The sequence below is a fragment of the Macaca mulatta genome, chromosome 10, assembly GCF_049350105.2.
Source record: "Macaca mulatta isolate MMU2019108-1 chromosome 10, T2T-MMU8v2.0, whole genome shotgun sequence".
Classification (NCBI taxonomy): domain Eukaryota; kingdom Metazoa; phylum Chordata; class Mammalia; order Primates; family Cercopithecidae; genus Macaca; species Macaca mulatta.
This window is the reverse complement of record NC_133415.1, coordinates 66,564,297-66,589,024: the sequence shown is the minus strand read 5'-3', so window position 1 is coordinate 66,589,024 and position 24,728 is coordinate 66,564,297. Positions and strand designations below refer to the sequence as shown.

Here is a 24,728-nt window from a genome sequence, read left to right as displayed (position 1 = left end):
GTGAAACTTTGATAGCATTCTCTAAGTCTGGGACAAGATGTGGGTTCTCCCTATCATCTCTTTAATTCAACACTATGCTACATTTCATAGCCAATCAAATAATTATAAATCTAAGAAAAGATGTGAGATCATTAAGAATAAAATTATAAAATTTACAAAAGACATAAAGGTGTCCTAAATTACTAGAGTGACATACTAAGTTCATGGATAAGAAGATGGAACAATATAAAGATATCATATCAAACTAATATATTAATTAATTGCAATTTCAATTAAAGTTTCAGTAGATTATTCAGTGGAACTAGACAAAACTGTTTTAAAATTGATATGGAAAAACAAGTGGCCAAAATAGAAGAAGACAAATAAGGAGGAGGAAAAAAGGAGAAAAAAGAGGAAGAGAATGAAGATAAAGAAGAAGAAGATGATGAAGTAGAAGTTCAACAACAACAGAACAGCAGCAAGACGGGAAGCTTTGCCGACCAGATACCAAAACATTACACAGTGGCAATAATATGAGATTGTAGGGTTAGCATAGAAAGAGACAAAAAGATCAAGAAAGAGACTAGAGAGTGCAAAAACAGACACCACATAAAAGGAACCCTAATATATGATTAAGATAGCAATAAAAATGATAAGGATGGAGTGAAGGTATTCGATAAATGGGATAACTATGTACATGGGGAGAAATAGGCACCCACTCCACATACTGAGCATAAATAAATTCCAGGAGAATTAAAGACCTAAATGGATATAAATATTTTAGGAAAAAAATAAAAACACCTTTATGATCATGACATGGGGATGGATTTCTTTCCTTTTTTCCCCAATTGATTTAGAAGTTTATTTTGCCAAGGTTAAGGGTCATGACCCATGACACAGCCTCAGGAGGTCCTGAGAACAGGTGCCCAAGGTGGTTGAGTTCGAGCTTGATTTTATATGTTTTAGGGACACATAAGACATTAATCAGTACATGTGAAATAGACATTGGCTTGGTCTGGAAAGGCAGGACATCTTGAAGCAGGGGCTTCCAGGTTATAGGTAGATTCAAAGATTTTCTGATTGGCAATTGGTTGAAAGAGTTATTATCTAAAGACCTGGAATCAGTAGAAAGGTGTGTCTGGGTTAAGATAAGGGTTTGTGGAGACCGGGGTACCTTTTATATAGATTAAATCTCATAAGTGGCCACTCTTAGAGGCAATAGATGACAGATGTTTCCTCTTAAGACCTTTAAAAGGTGCTAGACTCTCAGCTAATCTCTTCAGATTGGAAAAAGATCTGGAAAGGGCAGACGATTCCCTATAGAATGTAAATTAGGGATGGATTTCTTAAACGAGCCACTAAACCACATGGAAAAATTAATGATTGATAAAGCTGGCTACATTAAAATTAAACACTTTTGTTCAAAAAAAGAAGTCACAATAAATAAATTTGGAAGACAAGCCACAGACTAGAAGACATGTGCAGCAAATTTTATGGGGAAAAAAAGGCTTAATATACAAACTTTGTAAAGAACAGCTACAAATCAATGAAAAATAAATAAATACCTTAATAGAAGAAATGGGCCAAGGTTATTAACATGCAATTCACAGAAAAGAAAATCTAAGCCAAATAACCTATGAAAAGTTTACCTTGCTAGTGACGAGGAAATGCAAAATGAAACAATAACATACCATTTCACACCAACTGGACTAGCAAAATTGGTAACATTCGACAATGATCAATGTTGAAAAGGATTGCTTGCACCTTGAAGGAGGTAGTATATAGCCATATAACCTGTTTTAAGTTACACAAGAAGACCTCAGAGAAACTCTTCCTTATGTGTACATGAAAATAATAAACAAAAATGTTTCTTTTCAAATTATTTGTAATGGCAAGTAAATTGCAAACAATCTAAATACCTGTCAATAGAAGTATAAATAAATAAATCGCAGCATATCTATAAATAGACTACTACACAGCACTAAAAATGGATGAACCAGAATTCACAAGTTAACTTCAGAAATTGTAGCAAATAAAGCCAATTTTACGTAGATAATATACGAGGAAATTTTTACAGAGAGTTTGAAAACATGCAAAGAGTGGCATATATGCTTATGCATACCTGATTATAAGCTCATAAAAACATTCTGAACAGCAAACTTGGTACAATCATTACCTCTGAGGAAGCAAAGAGGGGAAGGAATGGCATCAGAGAGGGCCTCAATTGTATCTGTAAAGATCTATGTTGTTTCTTGGGGAGTTTTTTTGTCTTTGATTTTTGTTTTTTGAGACGGAGTCTCGCTCTGTCACCCAGGCTAAAGTGCGGTGACTCCATCTCGGCTCACGGGGACCTCCGCCTCCCTGGTTCATGTGATTCTCCTGCCTCAGCCTCCTGAGTAGCTGGGATTACAGGCACGTGCCACCACGCCTGGCTAATTTTTGTATTTTTAGTAGAGACGGGGTTTCACCATATTGGTCAGGCTGGTCTCGAACTTCTGACCTCGTGATCTACCCCCCGCCAGCCTCCCAAAGTGCTGGGATTACAGGCATGAGCCACAGCACCCAACCTTTTTTTTTATTTGAGAGTCTCATTCTGTCACCCAGGCTGGAGTGCAGTGGCACAATCTTGGCACACTGCAACCTCCAACCCCCAGGTTCAAGCAATTCTCATGCCTCAGTCTCCCGAGTAGCTAGAACTACAGACACAGGCCACCATGCCTGGCTAATTTTTTTGTATTTTTAATAGAGATGGGGTTTCCAGGCTGGTCTTGAACTCCTGACCTCAAGCAATCTGCCTGCCTTGGCCTCCCGAAGTGCTGGGATTACAGGAGTGAGCCACCGCACCTGGCCTATAAAGAATTATGTTTTTCTAAAAATAATCCAAAGTATAAAAAATGTTTGGCTTTGATAGACTTGGATGGTGGCTATATAAGAGTCATTGTACTATTCACTGAAATTGTCTATATTTTTAAAATATTTCATAATTACACATATTTGAATAATAAACCTGAGCCAAAATGGAAACTCCAAAATGTCAGACATGCCCATTCACCATTAAAAGACTCACTTCTACACACCAGCCTCAAAGTGTGCATTAAATAAACGAATGCCAAAAGTCCATCATGCACCCTGCACACGCCTAGTGAGAGGGCAGGGGAATTCTACCATTAGACAAGGCAGCCATTTTTCTTCTCTTCATCAAGGACTGCTTTGTACTCATCCTAGTCACCCAGCATCTCTTTTTGTGGGATCCTTCAAATTAGTTTATCTCACTTATTATTAGAATTTATCCTTCCAAAACAGGTTATCGAGTAGCATCTAATAAAATTATAGCAATAATCAATAGAAATAAAATAAAAATGTGCGAGTTCAGGTTATCCTAGTAGCTATAACAAATAAATCTTGGCCTTGAACTCTTAGTGCTTTAGTGGCTTAGCACCTTTTTTGGTTTATTTATCACTCACCCACTGATCCATCTCTGTGTTCCTGGTGGAGCAGTTCTCCTCCAAGCAGTGATTCGGGGATGCAGACTCCTTTCATCTTTGGCATAGGTTTCCAATGTTGCTGGGATTTTTTGCATCAAACTACTTGAGGGGAAAGAGCATGAATAATTGCCCAAGGGTGATTTCTATGGGCCAGGCTTACAAATAGCATTTACCCATCTGCTCACATATTTGCCATAACTCAGTCACATGGCCATATACAAGTGCAAGGGAGGATGGGAGCCTTACTGCAGCCTAGGGAGAAAAGAGAATGACTGGTGACCATTCAGCATTTTCTGCCACCAACAAAAACCATGTTGCAAAGTGAGAGACAATACTGTACCAGAATACCTAGGTGAATGGTGATATGGTTTAGCTCTGTGTCCCCACCCAAATCTCACCTTGAATTGTAATACTCATAATCCCACGTGTCAAGGGCAGGACCAGGTAGAGGTAATGGAATCATGGGGGCAGTTTTCCCCATGCTGTTCTCATGATAATGAGTGAGTCTCACAAGATCTGATGGTTTTATAAGCATCTGGCATTTCCCCTGCTGGCACTCATTATCTCCTTCCTGTCACCCTGTGAAGAGGTGCCTTCCACCATGATTGTAAGTTTCCTGAGGCCTCTCCAGCAATGCTGAACTGTGAGTCAATTAAATCTCTTTCCTTTATAAATTACCAGTGTCTGGTATTTCTTCATAGCAGTGTGAAAGTGGACTAATATGGATATTAGCAAATGACTGAACTAAGAAACCAGCAAAAACAGATTTAATTACTTGGTTACTTTTTGCTTTAGTCATGGTTCTCCAGAGAACAGAACCAGTAGGATGTGTATACATATAAAAAGAGGTTCATTATAGGGAATTGACTCACCTCAGTCTACAGACTGGCAAGTCCAAAACCTGCAGGGTAAACCAGCAGGCTGAAAACCCTGAGAGCCAATGGTCCAGCTCGAGTCTGAAGGTAGCCTGCTATAGAACCAGGAAGATCCAATGTTACAGGTGAAGTCCAAAGGCAGTCTTCAAGAGAATTCTCTCTTCTCAGAGAAGGCCAGATATTTTGTCTATTTAAACCTTCAAGAGATTGGATGACGCCCATGCACATTATGGAGGACAAGCTGCTCTAGTCAATGTCCACGAATTGAAATGTCTCATCCAAAATACCCTTGCAGAAACACCAAGAATAATGTCTGACCGAATATCTGGATACCTCGTGGCCCAGCCATATTGACAAGTGAAATTAACCATCACAATGTTATTCTGCATGTTTCTGATAGGATTACACGATAGTTAAAGATCATGGTGAAGAGCAGGGCTTTGGAAGCAGCGGAACTGAGTTTGAATTCTTGCCCTGCTTCCTATTTGAGAAGTGACTTCACATCTGTCTAAGCTTCAGTTTTCTCATCTTTAAAATGGGGATAATAATAGGCTGTTGTGAGGATTTAATAAAATCATGTATATAACACTCTCAGCACAGGGTCTGTCCCATAGTAGATGTCGGTAAAAGAGAGTTGTTTTATTCATATTGCTGGATATATCTGACACTATTCCCTAGGTGTAATATATACAGAAATACACGCTTTTGGCTGAAAAAGCTGTGAGATGATCAAATCACTTTGGTGCAAAAACCAGCAGTGTGGATGGAAAGGGTATGCCTGTTCTTTCTCTCAGGAAATCCACAGGGTTGGGCACAGGGCCTCAGGTTTTCATTTGGACACCCCAGCAGCCCCACAATACAGGCTGTTCACAAAAGCCCCAATACAGTCACCGTGACAGTCCAGGTGTGAACCCTGACTCCCTACACATAAGCCATGGTGTCCCTCTAACCTTGTTCCTTCATTGTATCAGCAATCTACTGCCATGATAATGCCGCATAACAAATTATTCCAGAATTCAGTAGCTTGAAACAATAAGCATTGATTATTGCTCCCAAGTCTATAGGTTGGTTGGAAAGTTCTACTGATCTGGACCAGGCTAGGCTTGTCTTGGCTGAGCTCACCCTTGTCTCCCTGGTCAGCTGGCAGGTTGCTGGGAGCTCATTGGTTTAGGATGACCTCACTCACATGTCAATAGATTACTGTTGGCTGGGGTGTCAAGCACGACAGGTTATGTGTCTTTCATCATCCAATAGGCTAGCCCGGGCTTGCTCACATGGAGCCTAGAGAGGGTGGCAAGAGAAAGCAGAAAAGCCACAAGGTCTCCTGAGGCCCAGGCTCATCACTTCTACCACATTCTTTCAGTCAAAATAAATGACAAGAGAAGTCCAGATTCAAAGGCCCAGGGTTGTGAGAAGGCTTGGTGTTAGGAACAATCGTAAGAAACCTCTATTTATGGCTGATTGCTAATTAGTGTCGCCTAATTTAGCAACGAAATGTTTCTTCCCATATGTTCCTCTGGAGAGCCCATGGCATTCCTCTCCCCTGATTAAGGGCCAAAATTAAAGATACAGAAGACTTAATATCTTTACTTTGTTCAAGCTGGTTCACATGCACTTGTCCTCCAGCCTTTGGTAAACTGTTTTAGGACAGGGACAGGTTTAACACAAGGGCCGACCTCTGCAGTGACACTGGGTGTACATATCTGGGTACATGATATGCGGATTTCATTCTTGTTCCAAAGAGAATTTTGAGGGATGAAATATGTAGCCTTTATGGAGGCAGGATTTACTTTGATTCATACAGAGAAAGAAAATGTGTGTGTGTGTGTGTGTGTGTGTGTGTGTGTGTGTGTGTGTGTTTTCAATCCTTGCATGTGATATTTTTTAAGGGCTGGTGTGATAGCTTTGCTTGCCCCAAGAGGATGTCCCAGACAGCACTAGTTGATGCTGCAGAAATGGAAAATTCCTAGGGATATGTAGCCAATGAACCCCTTCACCCACATTTCCTGATTGTTTGCCGCAGTTTGAACAGTGAGTGGAAAGACCTTGTGCATTCCGCAGGCCATATTCGCACTGTCCCAGCAGACCTGGGAATGTGCCCATTTGATTCAGTAACTGTTCCACCCACCATTAAAATGGACTTTTCTAGCTAGGCGCAGTGGCTCACAGCTATAATCTCAGCAATTTGGGAGGCTTAGGTGGGAGGATCGCTTGAGCCCAGGAGTTTGAGACCAGCCTGGGCAACATGGGAAACCTCCTTCTCTACAAAAAATACAAAAAATTAGCCAGGTGTGGTGCACACACCTATGGTCCCAGCTACTCAAGAGGCTGAGGCAGGAGAATCACTTGAGCCTGGGAAGTCGAAGCTGCAGTGAGCCAAGATTGCACCACCGCACTCCAGCGTAGGTGACCAAGGAGACCCAGATTCAAAAAAAATAAATGAATAAATAAATATAAATAAAGTGAACTTTTCATGGTTGGATCTGGTAGTTCCAGATGATTTACGCCACTGGAATCTTTTGCATCTTGAATGCTGCTTAGGTCTGAAAACACACCCTTCTGAGTGACTCAGTTTATACTTGTTTCAGTTCTCTATTGCGGCTTTTACAAACCACCCCAAGATGGGGCACTTTAGAGAAAACTAAAAGACAGGTAGATAATGGTTTGCTCAGCTCTTTAAGTTTTCACAGAGCTTTAACACAAGGGCCAACCTCTTCAGTGACACAGGGTTTACTTGTATATGATATGCAGATTTCATCCTTGTTCCAAAGAGAATTTTGAGCCCATGACAGATGTAGTCAAATTCTTTTCACTGCGTATCTAATGTGTCTTTATATTTTTCCAAAGCCATGGGACCCGATGTGCAGGAGAAGTTTCTGCTGCCGCCAACAACAATATCTGTGGGGTCGGAGTAGCATACAACTCCAAGGTTGCAGGTAAGCCAGCCCTGCCAAACAGCAGGCCCCCACTAGGTATCACACTGATCTCAAGGCTGACCATGGCCTTGATCTCAAGGCTGACCGTGGCCCAGCAAAAAATCCCACTAGTGCAGAAAAGCTAGGATCCACAGATTTGGCACAAGTGAAAAAAATTTTTTTCTTTTAACCTGCATAGCAATATCAATACAGGTTTAAATTTTTAACTTAAGCATAATATAAACTCAAAGAAGTTAATGAATCGTAAGTACATAGCTCAGTGACTTTCCCCAAACTGGCCATACCCATATAGTGATCAGAAAACAAAATGTAACCAGCACCACAAAGCCCTTTATGACCCCTTCCAGTTACTACTCAGACACCCAAGAATAACCATGATCTTGTTTTCTAACAGCAAAAAAAAAAAAAAAGGTTATTGCCAGTTTTTGAACTTTATATAAATAGAATTGTCAGTCACTACTCTTCCGTGTCAGTGTCAATAACATTTTAATGAGTCTCAAATATAGACTGTAGAATACAAGGTGGTGTGTATAAATTATTTGTAAACATACTCAGAGCTCTTCAAAATGTTTTGCACAATGGAACTCATCTTTAAAAAGATAAATTCTACCTAGAACCTTTTGCTTACATTTTACTGGGTAGGATATTTAACAATTTCCTCTTTATGGAGCCCTTAGAAATGAGAGTGTCAAGTCCCTGGAAATTTAGAAACCAACATCCCTCCCCTCTCAGAAAAAAAAAAAGAGAGAGAGAGAGACAGACAGACAGACAGAGACAGAAACTGAGAGATTCATAAGCTTTCAACAAGATGTCTGAGAATGGAGTGGCTCCAGTCTTGTTCCAAGTTTTGCATCAAATTGGTTCTTAATTTATTCAGGCTGAGTCACCCAGCCTTATTTTTCTTTTTTCTTTTTTTTGTTTACAACTGTCCTGATACTTTCTTCTCCTGGCAATTTAATGGAACCATAAACCTACTTTCTGCTGACACCTCCATTTCCATGGAACTAAATAAAGCAAAAGTAACCTATACAAACCCACTATTAACCTCTTTTCAACACTGTTTGCTAAGAGGCTTGCCTGAACTGGGTGCTGAATGTCACAAAAGAATATATCTGGAGGTTTCTAAAATGTAAATAGAGGAGGCTTTGCCCCTGGGTTTCAGCTCTCTTTACTTTGTGCGCATCCAAAACGCTGGCATTAAAATGTCAGGAGCCATTATGAGCTCGGGGGAAAGAACATCACTTGGTTAATATTTTATAAGCCACGCTCAGACCTGGGATGGAATCTAAGGGAGGTGGGTTCTCTACTCACAGAACAGAACTAGAAGCAACTGAAAAATTCAAGCCTGCATTTCTTATTCAAACACCCAAGGTAACTGGTTTTCGGAACAAAGTAAAATGACCACCTGCAAAAGTTAAAAGAGTTAGGGGGAGCTCGTAGCTTTCTGGAGGTTCCTGGGAGCTTCTTTTTCCATCTGCTTCTTTTCCTTTTTTCCTCTTCTCTTATTATTTGCCCTCTGAAAACATCTGAGCACTGAGTGCTCATCAAATGTATCTAATTCTCCCGCTGTCTTAGTTTGCTCTTCCTAAAAGCAAAACCTGAGACAAGGATTCCGGGCAAGTAGTTCATGTGGGAGGTGGTCCGGGGAAGCCAGAGTGAGGGAGTCGGGGAAGAAGACAGGAAAGGAATGGAGGCCAGCAAAGTGAGTCTCGTGGACAACAGGGGCCCCGTCCTGCAGGTAATTCTCTGAGAGAGTGTGGAGAACTCCCCCTCACAATTGACCCCACTAAAGTGAGGAGGCTGTGGCGTTAATCTGCCACTTCCCATCGTTCATTGTTTGGGGGTGCCCCTGGGCCTGCCCAGTCTGCCCAGCTCTCTTGAACTGAGTGGAGCTCCTTGGGCAGGGGACGCCCCTAGGCAAAAAGCCAGGGAGCAGGCCAGAGGACCCGGCAGGTGCAGCAGCCTCTGCCTCGCCTGCTGAATGCAGCCTGACACCTCAAAGACGCGACTGGTCTTCTGTGAGGACATCTGGGGCATGGCAACAACCCTTTGAGCTTCCAGAAACCAAGAACAGCCACCAAAGATTTAGAGCAAGGGAGCCTCCTTTCTTTCTTTTCCCACTCCCTTAGCCCCAGCTTGGCTCCCCTGTGACCACGTACGCTGGTTCTAACTACAAGGGCTGTGAGGCAACAGTCCGGTGCCTGTGCCTTAGGGTACCCAGTGTCCTCCGGCTCCCTGAGGCGTCAACATGAATTCTTGAGGAAGCACTGGTGAATTACTCATGGATTGCAAAAAAAGCAGAGTTTATCTTACAAATTTAAGGAAAACATTTTATTCAGCCTGGCTGGCAATTCCAAAAGTTGGCTGGTTTTTAATTATTTGCTAAAAATGAGTCAACCCCTCCAGAGAATCTTTCCATTCGGGAGTTTTCTGGGCTAAGGCGGTCTAAAGCGCCACCTGGTGGCCAACTCGGATCGTTGCTGGTCTCAAAGTCGAGGTGTACGTTCATTTACAGGTTAGGGGGGCGCCCCTGTGATGTCTGAGGTCCTTCCCCAGCACCCCTCCATGCTGTCTCCAGAAAAAAGCCCAAAGTTAAAATGCTGTTGAGTCTTAATCCAGGAATTCAAAAAAGAAGAGGGGAGATGAGATTGTAAATTGAGTCCTCTGAACAGAAAAAAGCATCGAGCATCTCTGCATCTGCCTGAATTCCTCTTCTGTTCATAAATTTTTCTCATTTTTCCATCAAGGCTCCTGTCTTTTTCTTGTTGATTTTTAGGCATTCTTGGTGTGTCCCAGAGGTTAGCCCCTAACCTATTTTAATCCGTGCAAAGATCTTCTCCTTCATTTCTCTTCGCGTCTGTCTTCATTTCAAACTATGTGACATGTAGACCCACACATATGGGATGTCCCAAAAGTCATCCTGCAGTCTTCAAGCTTTAATAACCTCAGAAACATTATTCTAAAGTTTATTTACATTTCCATTTTCACTGACCTAATTGTATAAATTTTGAAGAAAAATATTACATGTTTTATTTTGAAAATGCCTTTATTTGAGTAATTCTCTTTTTAAAAAGGACTCCATTCTTTCCTTCTTTCTTTTTTCATTTTAATTTTTAAGGAAATGACAACTTTAATCAAAAAGATTGAGTCAAACATTAAAATTAAATCAAAATCCACAAAACCAAGCACATGTACCACAAACATAATGACCTTCCAAATGATGGTTCTTGCAAATTTGTCAAATGTATATTTCTGAAACTGTTAAAGCTCGAGACTGTATCAAGGAGTCATAACACTGTCTCCTGCCTTCAGGCCTTTTGTGTGGTCAGTAGTCACTGTGGGCACCTTCCTGTTGCAGGGGATGGAAGCTGGCAGACAGGTTTCCTGCCCCAGGTAGCTCAGTCTAGGAGGAAACAAAGACAGGGAGCAAATAAGAAAATATAAGATAACAACTCATGCAAGAGGACAGAGAGTAACCAGGGCTCAGGAACAAGAAGAGCCTGAGGGTGGGGCTCCGCAATTCCTCACTGTTCTGGGTTTCTGCAGACTCTCAGAGCAACCCCAAGATGGGGCCAGGCCAGGTGGGTTTGGTCCTACTCACCTGCCTTTTTAAACCAAAGCATACAGATTTACACACTGGGCTTCAGGATGAGATCACCTTTGATTGAAGATTTTGAAAAGTATCTTAAAACCACACAGTTGACCACGGTGAAAATGCCCTGAAATTTCTCTACCAGTTATGAATTGCTTTTGTATATTATTATCATTATTATTCTTGGCCAATGAATCTCATAACACTGCAGATAAACTTATATTTTGTCTGAGCTTTTCAATAAACAAGTAAAAATCACTGTAAGCACAATGACTAATACGAGTTTTCAGAACCTAAAACCTGGGTGAGCATGAACTTCCTCCTTAGCCTCCAGAGCAAATATTCACAAGCACAAAAAGTGGCATTGATGGGCACCGAAGTTTGTGGGTAGATGTAGCATTTACTGGAGGCAGGGACAGGCACAACTTGTGCAACAGGAGCAGAGGCAGAGAGGATGTAGCTCGAATCCGCTGGGCATGCAGCCCCCAGGGCACCAAGGCTAGCCACAGTGCACACTGCATGGGTAGACGGGGAAGGCTGTAAATGAATGGAAGAGACCCACAGAGTGTCTCTACTCATTAATGTGCTGTGCAGACCTGCCTGGGGTCAGATAGAAACACTTGATGTGTGCCTGTGTCTGTCCTTGCCCATCAAATACACACATCAGCATTGAAGACACTGACTCCTAGCTCCTTTGATTTCTCTCTCTCTCTCTCTCTCTCCCTCTCTCTCTCTCTCCCTCTCTCTCTCTCTCCCTCTCTCTCTCTCTCTCCCTCCCTTTCTCCCTCCCTCCCTCTCTTCCTCTCCTCCTCCCCCTTCCTCCCTCTCTCCCTCTCCTCTCTCTCCCTCCCTTCCTCCCTTCCTCCCCTCCTCCCCTCCTCCTCCTCCCCCTTCTTACTTCTCTCTCTTTCCTCTCTTTCCCTCGCCCTCTACCTTCTCTCTCTCCTGCACTCTCCCTTTCCTCTCTCTTTCTCTGTCCTCTCCTTCTCTCTCTCTCTCACTCTCTCCTTCTCCTCTTCCTTTCTCTCTACCTGTTCCTCTGCCTCTCTCTCTCCCATTCTCTCTGTCTCTCTCCCTCTGCCTACCCTCTCTCTCTCTCCCAGTCTCTCTGCCTCTCTCCCTCCTTCTCTCATTCTCTCCCTCTCTCTCACTTGGTCTACTCTCTGTCTTCACCCCACATTCCCCTGTAGCTCCTAGAGCATCCAGGGGCAGAGGAGAGGCCTTCCCTAAAACCCTAGGGTCACTCTGAGCCGCTGTCTTGGCTGCTAATGGTGCAGTTGCTTGCAAAATTAATACTGTATCTCATTCAATTAATGCATGCCTCATTCCTCTTGAGCTTAACAAGATTAAAAGAACGTCGGGCGCCTGGTCCCTGAATATGAATGAGAGACTTGCTCTCAGCCTGTGGCCACCCTATAATGTTGAAACAGAAGATTAATACACATCCGCTCTGAGGTTCTTGTGCAGCACAGAGGGAGCCCATGAAGGTGATAAGAGCTGCAAAGAGGAAGAGGGTTCAAGGCACAGCTGGAAGTGCCATGCACCAGCCCTGGCAAAATCCAGGGCTGCCGTTGGTTGGTTTGTGGGGCAGCGGAGGTCTGCTTTGGCCAGGGTTGAATTTCTCTCACCTTCCAGTTGCGGTGGGCCATTCGGTCCTGGTCATCTGGGCACTAGGCAAGTTCAAGAGCATCTGAGCAAGTGAATGCCAGCCTCTCTCTGTTTATTTCCCACCCACAGAGTGGGCGTGACTTTGCACAAGAAGAAGCTGCACTGACCAGTTTATTCTGTGGCTTATTGGTCACCTGCATTAAATAAAGTTTTTAAATAAATAAAAATATAGATGGATCAAAAGCAAAATAGAGAGTCTTAAATTTCCTATCTCCTTATAAAATGAACCATAAAATTTAACATCTGGAAAGTTCAAGCCAAAGACTAGGCTTATTCTAGATAAGCTTCACCCAGGAGAAAGAATGCTAACTCGTAACTGGATGTTTGTTGGCAAACATGGTGATTACGCTCATGGGTTAATAGTAGAAGATGGATGAGTAGAGCCTGTTATTCATTCTTCTCGACCTGTTATTTCTGTTGGGGAGGAAATCAACTAAATAAGGCAATAATGCCAGATATTTATCACCAAATATTTGTCAAGGTTAAAATAAATACCAAGCATCACGTTGATCCTCAAGGACACAGAAGTGAACAAAGTAGACACATGCCCTATACTCAAAGAGCGTGCCATCTGGTGGTGTATGAAACACTCAAATAAGCAGTTGTGATAGAAGGTTAAAGGTACACAAGAAGAGGGCTATGAGCACTGAAGAGGAAAGTGAGGTCCTGGAGTCTCCTGGGACCTGGGAAAGTAGTAGACCCTCAGGAAAGAAAGCAATTTCATGTCCATTTCAGGTGCCTGGCAAGAACCTGGGTGGCTTGTAATTCAATTGACCTGCTCGCCACGTTAGAGAGTGAGGCTTGTGAAATAGTGTTCTTGAGGCACAACATCCTTTGGCCACCGGGGACAAGGAAGGAGTTTTGGGGCCCAGGTTTTGACTGTGCATGGCCCAACACCTTCATTCCATAATTGCAGTGGGTGAAGACAGGTCCGCTTCACTAGCACTCTAAGCTCCTTGCCACAGAATCGTGAACCCACTGACCATCCAGATGACAAAGCCTGGAGAAAGGCATATGACCCCGTCAGCGAAGTTTTGAGGGTAGTGATGGAGAGATATCACGCCCATCCCAGTGGCGGCTGCTGAGTTCCCCCTAGAGAGGGCTTTTGTGGATGACCACAGGGGGACTGGAAGCCTGGGAGCACCAGCTCTGCGGGTGCAGCACAGGCACCTTCACCCTATGCCCCTGTGTCTTAGGCTTGTGTGCCCCACACTACCCTGGACTGCAGGACTTTGCTTCTTCCCAACATCCCGCAAGAAATCACTCCCATGAGGCATCAGAGAGGAACACAAACTTTACAGCGATGCTCTAGGGAAGAAAGGAGAGGGGGCCGTCTGACACAGAATTACTAATACAGTTTAGAACGGCCATCTCAGCCTTTCTGTCCTCTCCAAAGTCCCTCCCAGCTACAGTGCAAATGGGAGTTCCTCTTTCCTTATCCCACCCGCTCCTGCACTGCCCCTGCCCCTCTCTCTGTCCCCTGCCCTCTGCCCTCTGCCTGCTGGAATTTCTTCTCATATATCAAATATCTATTGCCTCCTCTATCTATCATATGTAGTAGCTTTATTTCTCCCCTAAAACTTGGCTGCAGCCAACACCCAGTTCTCTGAGGTCGAGCTTCTACTTAGAAACGAGCTTATCAAAGAATCGCTTCAGCAAAGGTGATCTCTCCCATTAGGAATTCTAGTAAGGTTTGTTAGAGGAATAAACTTGTCTTTAAATCGTTACATCAGCAAAGACATGGGTGGGACGCAGAAGGGAGCCAGTAGGACCATCTGCGCCTCCTTCATGATCCTTGGACTGCACAGTGTCCCCAGAGCACCTGAGATCTCCAACCCAGGCACCCAGGACCCAAGCCCTCCTCCACCTCGTTGTCTCCTGTGAACTGGGGAACCCAAACCTGGTGTCCTCTGCTCAACGTGTCCACAGGCATCCGGATGCTGGACCAGCCGTTCATGACGGACATCATCGAGGCCTCCTCCATCAGCCACATGCCGCAGCTGATCGACATCTACAGCGCCAGCTGGGGCCCCACAGACAACGGCAAGACAGTGGATGGGCCCCGGGAGCTCACGCTGCAGGCCATGGCCGATGGCGTGAACAAGGTAAGAGGGCCAGCCCCCTACGCCCCGGACACTCTCAAGGTGGGACACAGTGGGTGGAGGGGTGGAGGCAACTGGGTAAACCATTGTCACCCTGTGTGTGAGTCCAGGTCCTGCAGGAGTCAGACAGTACAGGGGCTTAGCCATGCAGGAGGCTGACTACGGGAAGGCCTGTGAAGGATAAGGAGAGAAGACAGAAGAGCCTCAGACGTGATGCCTGCCTGGCTCCTGCGAACGACAGTGGGAGGGAAGGGGCTTGGGGAGGGAGGGTCTCAGACAGCAGTCCCCATGCCAAAGCTGCCCATCACAGGCAGAAAGGGGCCTGCACTGGCACCCACACCACCCGCTCAGTCGTTGGCTGGCAGTAACACACAGGACATGGGGTCTCGGCAGGACGGGGTGGTACATCCAGGGGGCAGCAGCCAGGACTGTGACCGTGACACTCATGGGGCAGGAGGTCTGAGCACACATTCTCATAGCCGCTCCTCTGAGATTAGCTCAGGCTTGGACAGAGCCAAGGAGAAGGAAGCCAGGCAGAGCCTCCAAAGGGATGAGATGGAGGTCAATGCTGCAAAGGGAGGGGAAGGGGGCCCCTTCTCTGAGATGCTGGGGCTAGAGCCACCCCAAAGGAGACACGAACCCAGGTTCAGGGACCAGAGGGTTTCTGGGCTCCAGTCTCTCAGGAAGTGACTTAACCTCACCTGTCAAATGGTGATAATGAGGGGTCACAGAGTCACTGTGATGTGTAAATGAGAAAGATGCAAGCGCTTGTCACTGAGAAGTGCTTGCAAAGGGTCAGCATTTGTCCCAGTCTCGACTGTCACTTAAGCAACACCCCAAAACTTCATAGCACAGAACACAACTCCTTTACTACGCTTGGGATGCTGTGGGTCAGGAATTTGGGCCGGGCACAATGGGGATAGCTCATCTCTCCTCCACGATCCCTGGGGCCTCAGCTGATAGATTTGTTACTTGAGCATCCATTACCAAACTGCTGTGTCTTCACAAGCTGTTCCGATGCACGCATCTACTTGCCACGCGTGGCACAGCTCCCACCCCTCGGCATACACAGTCTTCTCAGGCCTGTCCTCGCTGCCAGGCCAGCAGTGGCCGCCTCCCTGTGCTCCCAGAGGACTCTCTGTAATCAGCCTGGACGTGGGACTCACACCGCAAGGTCACTGCCGTGTGTGGAGTAAGTGGTCTGGTGCTAAGTGAGGGAAAGGACAGTGCATGAGATTTTTTGTGTGGCTTTTGGAACTCCATTTTAGGAATGTTTTTAAATTTGCTTCTTAGATTTTGGTGAATTTCAAATAGATGAAATGGCTATAGAAACCAGCACTATTATAAATAAATTACAGAATGCATCCGTTCCACATACACATTTAAATTATGTATAGTCTGTTTATGGAAAATGCACAAACTCATCACTTATACATTGATAACACTAAAATAAGTGAATGTACAGAACACTATATGTTTAATGCAGGCATAAAAAAGAGAATATTGAAGAAAATAAGAGTGAGCAATTGAAGGCTGCTTTTCCATACATTTCCTGAGGTCAGAAAACATGTGTTTTCCTGCTCAGACCATCCTCGGGAACTAGCCCGGGGCTTAAGAACATAGTGGATGAGCTGTTCAGGGGGCAGATACGGAATTAATGCAGACATGAAATGTCACGGTTGAGGGGCTGAAAGTCACATCGAAATCTATGACTACAGTGGATGCCATTGGTGCCCACCAAGATCCCCTTCACCAGGCAGACCTGGGGGCAGCCCCAGCTGCTGTGAGTGTCGGCTGCTAATGGCTCACAGCGGCCCCTCTCACCAAGCATTGCCCCGACAGGTGGAATCTTTCTCCTAGAAAGTTATGCCCCCCCACACCCAGGGCACAACCCACAGCAGATGGCTAAGGCAGGAGCCTGCTTGCCTCCAACAGGGAGGAATCTTCAATGTAATTTATGCTCCAGAGCCCCCTGTGGGCCAGGCCAAAGGTAGGCTTTACCCAAGACTGCATAGCTTTGGAGTTCCTTCCCCTCTGTATTTTACTTCACTCCCTTGCTCACAGATTCCTCCTGAGAGCCCTCCTTCAATGAGTCTGGGCAGCTGAATCTCTGTCTCAGGCTCTGCTTCTAGGGAACACTTCCCACAAACATCGCCTCAAAATTTACCCCATTAGGTTTCCCTTTTTCCTTTGGCTGCCAGGAAGCTTATAACTAAGTGTATGCCTATTATGATTTTTTTTTTTTTTTTTTTTTTTTGAGACGGAGTCTGGCTCTGTCGCCCAGGCAGGAGTGCAGTGGCCGGATCTCAGCTCACTGCAAGCTCCGCCTCCCGGGTTTATGCCATTCTCCTGCCTCAGCCTCCCGAGTAGCTGGGACTACAGGCGCCCGCCACCTCGCCCGGCTAGTTTTTTGTTTGTTTTTTTTTTAGGAGAGACGGGGTTTCACCGTGTTAGCCAGGATGGTCTTGATCTCCTGACCTCGTAATCCGCCCATCTCGGCCTCCCAAAGTGCTGGGATTACAGGCTTGAGCCACTGCGCCCGGCCACGATTGGTTTTTTAGACTAGGTTTTCTTTCTTCTACCTTCTTCTTCTTCTTCTTTTTTTTTTTTTTTTTTTTTTTTTTAAATAGGGTCTCACTGCATCACCCAGGCTGGAGTGCAGTCGCACAATCTCAGCTCACTGCAGCCTCAACCTCCTGGGCTCAAGTGATTCTCCTGCCTCAGCTTCTAGAGTGGCTGGGACTACAGGTGCATGATACCATGCCCAGCTAAATTTTTATAGACATGTTTCACCATGTTGTCCAGGCTGGTTTGAAACTCCGGGACTCAAGAGATCCTCCCACCTCGGCCTCCCAAGGTGGGATTACAAGCGTACACCACCGCACCCGGCCTCTTCCACACCATTTTTCTCTACCTCTTCACCATTCACAGCCTCCAAAATCATCCCTTAGCTTCTGTCCTTGTGTCTGTGTTTGTATTCCTAGTGAGTCTAAGCCTCTGAATGCTAGGCAATGTAAAATTTGAATTGATGAAATGAGCTCAGTCTGATTAGATTATATTTAGCCATGAGAAATCTAACTTTGGATCCTTACTAAATTGTTGCTTGCTTACACACACTCCTAGTCTTACCAGACTAAAGCATCTCACTGGACAAAAATTGGCAAGTTCACATGTAACTTCCCCAGAGTCTCAGCCCTAAACAATAGTAAACAATATTTCAGACCAAGTGGAACCCTTCAGCGCAGTGGGTGGCCAACTTTGGCACACAGGCTGGATCTAACCCCCAGACTGGCTTTGCAAAGACAATTTCCTTGGGACACAGCCAGGCCCTTCCAACCACAGCTGTCACAGGCCCCATGGGAAGGAAGCACATAGGGTACCAAATGAAGGCACTCATCTCTCAGAATCAGGCTTTTCTGGCTGCGGGTCAATGTCTCTGTCTTCACTAGAGAGCCAACACTGCACAGCAGCAGGTCCGTCCTGTTGCAGGGATATTTCAGCAGGTGGAGAACTCCTCTTGACAGTGGAGAGACCTAAGTTTTAACCTCAGTCCTGCCCCCCCGCCCCCCCCCCCACCATTGGCTGGGGAACTTCAGACTAGTCAGTGTCTCCATTCCTCACTTTCTGCAAAATGGTCTGAGTCAGTGCTTCTCAAAGTGTGGCCACGGCCCACCTGGGAGAGTGAAAAACGCAAAACCTCAGCGCCTCCTCCCCTCCCACGGATGCCGCATTTTAACAAGATCCCATTAAAGTTTGCGAGGTGTTGCTCTACTATCTTGAGGATCCAAATCATCTAACCCTGAGATCCTAAGACACCAGCATATGGTTTCTTAGAACCCACAATGAATAGAGAAGGGCAGCAGAGGTGACTCGTTTCCAGAAAGGAACAACCCTGTATTTCCTCATCAGTACGATGGGTTGGACGGGTGGGCTGTGTGGTGACTGAGCCACAAGCCATTTGTCTCTGCGTTGAAGGAACAGAGGCCTAGGTAGCCCAACTAAATTGGTTTCTTGTAAGAATACACCAGGAGGGGCTGGGCGCTGGGTTCATGCCTGTAATCTCAACACTTTGGGGGGCCGAGGCAGGTGGATCACCTGAGGTCAGGAGTTCAAGACCAGCCTGACCAACATGGTGAAAACCCGTCTCTACTAAAGATACAAAAAATTAGCCAGGTGTGGTGGTAGGCACCTGTAATCTCAGCTACTTAAGAGGCTGAGGCAGGAGAATCGCTTGAACTCAGGAGGCAGAGGTTGCAGTGAGCTGAGATTGTGCCATTGCACTCCAGTCTGGGCATCAAGAGTGAAACTCTATCTCAAAAAAAAAAAAAAAAAAAAAAAAAAGAATGTGCTAGGAGGCAATGAGATCGATTCACGTAAGACCTCATAGTGCCTGGGACCAGACAGACATCCTGATCCAAGGTGGCTGTAGGATGCCAGACCCAAGAATGTGTGGAGAGCCACAGGAGGGCTCTGCGGTCACGGGGCTAGTCCACACTCACCCCATCTGCTTCTCCCCAGCTTCACGGCTCCCGCTCTCCAACCCACCCTTCCTCTTCCTGGAGGCTTATGCTTAGAGGTGTTTCCAATTGGACACCACCCCATTGGCACCCTTGCTTGTTACAACCTGTCAGTCTCTGCTCCAGCTGCCACTTGCCCTCGATGCTTTCAGGGAAACTTTGGTTCAAAATTAGGGGAAACACCCCAAGATGAGGCTCCAAAGCCAAGAAATGTGGTTCTGTTGGGAAGGTTCAGAACTTGCAGGGTCAGATGCCAATCAGAAGGTTTCTAACAAAATCCCTTTCTTTCTTCTCTGAGGACATCAAAGGGTAGTTGTCTATATTCACAGTCTTCTTAGGCATCTGATGGAGCAGTTTCTTCTGAGCTGCCGAATGATTTCAAAGGTCTGAACAGAAATATAAGACTGTATGCACCTGTATTAATCCGTTTTCACACTGTTGGTAAAGACATACCTAAGACTGGGCAATTTACAAAAGAAAGAGGTTTATTGGACTTATGGTTTCACATAGCTGGGGAGACCTCACAATCATGGTGGAAGGTGAAAGGCATGTCTTCCATGGTGGCAGACAAGAGAAGACAGCTTATGTAGGGAAACTCCCCTTTTTAAAACCATCATATCTCATAAGACTTATTCACTATCAAGAGAACAGCATGGGGAAGACCCACCCCCATGATTCAGTTACCTCCCACTGGGTCCTTCCCACAACATGTGGAAATTCAAGATGAGATTTGGGTGGGGACACAGCCAAACCGTATCAGCACCTCTTCTGTTGTGGGCTCAATTCTGTCCCCAAATATTCATAAGTTGGGGTCCTAATCCCCAATATCTCATAATGTGACCTCATTTGGAAATAGGGTCATTGCAGATCTAATTAATTAAGAAGAGGTCTTATTGGAGTAGGGTGGGCCCCTAATCCAATATGATTGGTGCCCTTATTTAAAAGACAAAAAAAAAATAGAACAGGATCATCTGGGCACAGATATGCACACAGGGAGAACAGCATGTGAAGATGAAGGCAGAGGGGGCTGGGGATGCATCTACAAGCCCAGGAAAGCTAGAGATGGCCAACAGCCCACCGGGAGCTGGGAGAGGAATGGGATAGATTCCATCTCCAGAACTTCTAGGAATGGAATAGAATCTATTATGTCTGCAGAACTTCTAGAGATGGATTCTATTCCTAGAAGTTCTGGAGACGGAAATGTCAGCAGAGGTGGCTGACACTTCTATCTCCAGGACTTCTAGGCAAGAAATTTCTGTTGTTTAAGCCACCCAATTGGTGTTCCTTTGGTTGTTACTTTGGTCCTTTGGTTGTGGTCCTTTGGTAGCAGCCCTGGCAAACTAATCCACCTTCCAATCTTAGAATGGATGGTCAAAAAAGAGGTTTGGCAGTGTGGGAATGACCTGGTCACTGTTCAAGGTCACTTGACGTCACCTGGCCCTCTCCTTTACAGCCAAGAGGGTCAATAGTTTATCCAATTACAATTTTTTCCTTCTAGTTCAGGACCTTGAGAAGTCTCCCTCCCTCCCTTTTCTGACATAGCTTCCTCGAAGGAATGAGCACGCCAGAATGCTCATGATGCAGTCCTAGGAGAGAAACATGTTTCCAAGCTAGGGACAGTGCCGTACTGAAAAGCTCCCAATAACATCAAATTGGGAGCTTGAAATTAGACATGGAAATTGACAAACACTAAAAATAAAATCCTTTTATGCCCCCTTCAGAGAGCTGGTTGTTAAACATTTAACAGTACACCCCTCGTTAGAGGACTCTTCTGACTTTCCTTAAATTATAGCACTTACATACCTATGTGTTCTCCCTGCAAGTAACAGCCACCCTTGCCTTCATGAGTCTGGAAGTTCCCTTTGGGAAGTGGAAAAACAGGAAGAAAAACACCTGAAAACCCAAGGTTTTATGTTTCCTCAAAATAACAAGATTCTCAACCAGAGTCCTAAGTTACCCCAAGACTGTGGAAGACTTTTCTAAGTCAAGGAAAGATCTCACAACTTAAGGAATTCATCACTTTTACATTAAATACAAGGATCCCAGAAACACAACTATGAAATGGAAAACAGAGTCCACGAAATGAACATCACGGTGACAGCAGCTCAATGTCCATTGCTACACTATTTAGGAAATAGTGAAGATGCTTTATTACAAGGTTATGCCAGTCTGCTGTTGAAATTCAACTCATCTGAAACAGCAACATGAGCCCGGCATTTGAGTGACACAATGTGGTTTACAGAGAATGTCTGACAACAGGATTGGGTGGCACGAAAGTGACGTCCCTACCCTGTTTCAATGCCTGGTCTCCTTAAGAAGCATTTAGGATGAAATTTTTGATGCACAGACAGCCTGTTTCCTTATTGCATTATTCATCTTGTGACTGCAGAGAAATGGTTACACATCCAAGTCCCAGACCAGGTGACAGCAGGTGCCCAAGGGAACGCTTGGCAGATTCCCCCTTTCCTCAGCAGACATGGATTTTCACTGAGAGGCACTTTTTTTGACACCTGAGGCCAAAAGAGAGTCAGGCAGGTAGGAGATGTGTGCCCTCTGTCCAGACTGACAGTACAGATGGTGGCAGTGCTCCACATCCCTGGGTGCCCCTGTCATTTTCCACGGACTTCTGCACTGCTCCACTGCCTCTCGAAGCAGGGTATTTCTCTCTCCTCCATCTGTAGTCTCCCTGGCTGCAGGTGAAAAGGCCCTTTCAAGTATGATTGCCCTGCAAAGCATGCCGACCCCGCTGAAGCTTAAGAGAAAAATTGTTATGACTGATCTTCAGATGACAGCATGTATATTTTTTAGAAAGTAGACTGAGTATGATGAAAACTACATGATTTCTCATTTGACTTTCCCCCAAGCAATGGGAATAAATTTCCCCAAGCAATGGGAATAAATCTTTCCTTGTTTCAAGGTGACATTTTTTGGACAACACTGTAGCATTTTGGAAGTGCGGGTGCATTGTGCATTAGCGAAGGTTTTCTCCCAGTAACTTCCACTGCCTGCTCTACTCTAAGGGAAAATCCATCTCTGAAAGGCAGTCTTCACATAAACAAAGGAGTCAGAGAACTACCTGTTACACAAGGCACGTCTTGTGTTTGTCTTTCAATTTTATCATCCTGTACGTATGTTTTGTTTGACCAACATAGTAATTATTTAAAGGAAGAGAATAAAGAGGAGATGGATAAGAGACTTTTATCGGGGCACACACTGTTTGCCATAGATCCCACTATCCCCAGTTATCTGATACCTGCTTCACACAAACATCACCTACCTGGCTCCTTAGGGATTTGAAGTTTGCACCTCCTACATTTGCTTAATTAATACTTGAGAGAAGCAGTGAGGAGTGGGCAAGAAGGAAATCCTTTTTTTCTTTTGCTTATTTTAATCTTTAGCTTTGTAGTCTATGTGTTGGGTTTACAGTTACAGCATTTTTCACATTGTATATGGGAAGAGGGTGACAGAGGTGCCTGAATTATGAGAGGGTTCAATAATCGACTTCTGTCTTAGTTTTAGATCTCCTAGAAGCAGATCCTGAGGCAAGATTTGGGATTAAGTAGTTTATTGGGGAGGTAAAGAGAATACCAGTGATGAATGGGAGGTGTGGCAGGAAAGAGACAGGACCAGTTAAGGGTATGTTATCCTGCCAGTCGTCACTGTCAGCAACTGGAGCTTAATGCCACTGGGAAACTTCAGAAGACCACACCAAACCTTGAGAGCACACCCCAAAGGTATTCCACCCTGTGGGAAAGGAGCTGGAATAAAACCCATTGATGAGGTTTGTTCTCAAAAGGTTGTAAATGCCCCAGTGCTTTCAGCCTGAGGACAGATGCGCAAAGTAGCCTTCAGCCTCTTGGAAGCCCTTAGACAAAAAGATGCATATGTTGACATTGAGAAACTCCCAGGCACAGGCAACTCTAAAGTCCAAGGGATACGGGCTCACACACAACTCCCAAAGTGCAGCTTAAGCAAAACCTAACCTGAGACAGAGTCATCACTCTCTGGATAGATAAAGCACTAGCAAGGTGATGTGTTTACTGTTCAGGAAAAGGATGTAGCCCTTGCAAAGAGGGAGTTACAAAAACCGGGCATTATAGGACACAGCATCTTATTTTGCTCTGACAACCAGAAGGGGAATTCGAGTGACACTAGAAGGTCTTGAAAGTGACAACTGATTCATGAACTTCTTTCCACAACTTGAGGAAATACAGCCACCCAGAGCAACCCTGGCACACCTTTTGCTGGCTCTGATGACTACATCCCAACTTCTTCTTAGTTACTCTTTGGAGTTGCTACTGGAGGGGATATTCTAGGAATATTTAAAAACAAGGCTACAGAAATTATCTGAGGTACATATGAGACAGCCCATTGATTGTTTACTCCCTAAGGGGCTGCAAAGGGCAAAGTACAGATCGCAGGTCTTCTTCCAGCTGGAATGTATGGACGGGGACCCCTTACAAGAAAACCACCATCCAGGAAAGCAGGGAACAGAGAGAGTTGCCTGGGGAGATAGTGATTAATCAGGCATGGGTGAGGGGAGGCCACAGTGCCGCCTGCTGAAATTTAATCAGAGCCGTGGGTCATACACCGTTGCAGGGAGTGCCAGGGCCTCTGGCAGACGATGAATGCCTCCTGCCAAGGAGCTCTCACAAATACTCCGCGAGCCCAGATTTATGCTCTGCAGCCAGATGAAGGTCGCAACTGAGCAGAACCGCTGCAGCGTGGAATCTGCAGCTCAGCCTTGGAAACAGCTGGTGCCGTTACCGTCCCTCCTTTCATTTCTGGGATAAAGAGAACTACGAGAAAAGTCTGGTGGGTTTCGGGTAGTCCTTGTGACCAGCCGTCTCGTTTTGCCAGGGACTTCCCTGTTTTTCACATTGAAAAGTCCCACATCTCAGGAAACCCCTCAATCCTGGGCAAGCCAAGACAGTTGGTCACCCCCCCTTTGGTGCTACCTGTTGGACCACCTGGGCCCAGTGAGAAATTCACCCGGGGTTAGAAGTTGACGTGAAAGTAAACTCAGCAGCACCTCTGAAATCAGAAAGATTCATCACTACAATGGCTGGATCCTTTGAGCAGTGAAACAGAGTAACACAGGATTCTGACCTCCAAGGTGGTTACACGAAAACCAGACAACAATTAAAGATGACCACAGGTGCCATCAAACACTGAATCGAGGTGAGGATTTAAATCAGAGGCCAGGGCGACTGCACGGTCCTTAGCTTGGCTCTTCCAGAGAACCTGACACTCTACTCCCACTGAACTACCACAGAACCCACAGGGTCCTCTGCAGAGTCTGGAACTGACGAGTAAAAGTTCCAAACTAGAAAGGATACTGTCTACCATCACTCCCACTCACAACCAATTGATTAAAATGGTTTATAAGACCTCACCCAACCACAAAGAGGCATGGTCATGGGCTCAGACCATGGACACTTTGCAATATTTAGCAAGCAGCAGCAATGACTACCACAATGTGCCTAACCAAACTGTACCTAACCAAAACAGTTAGGTAGCTCCAGAGGTAACCAGTTGACCTAGTGAGGACAAACGTGCCAATGTCAAAGATGT

The 24,728-nt window shown here is 45.2% G+C and overlaps 1 protein-coding gene across 2 annotated transcripts in view; it reads left to right on the top strand.

Annotated features, from left to right (window-relative positions):
* PCSK2 (proprotein convertase subtilisin/kexin type 2) overlaps positions 1 to 24,728 on the top strand; it is a 254,019-nt gene that overhangs the window by 193,485 nt on the left and 35,806 nt on the right. For both annotated transcript variants that reach the window (XM_028827173.2, NM_001266025.1), the window contains 2 exon segments: positions 7,187 to 7,275; positions 14,465 to 14,640. In XM_028827173.2, coding sequence (XP_028683006.1) covers positions 7,187 to 7,275; positions 14,465 to 14,640 — 265 coding nt within the window.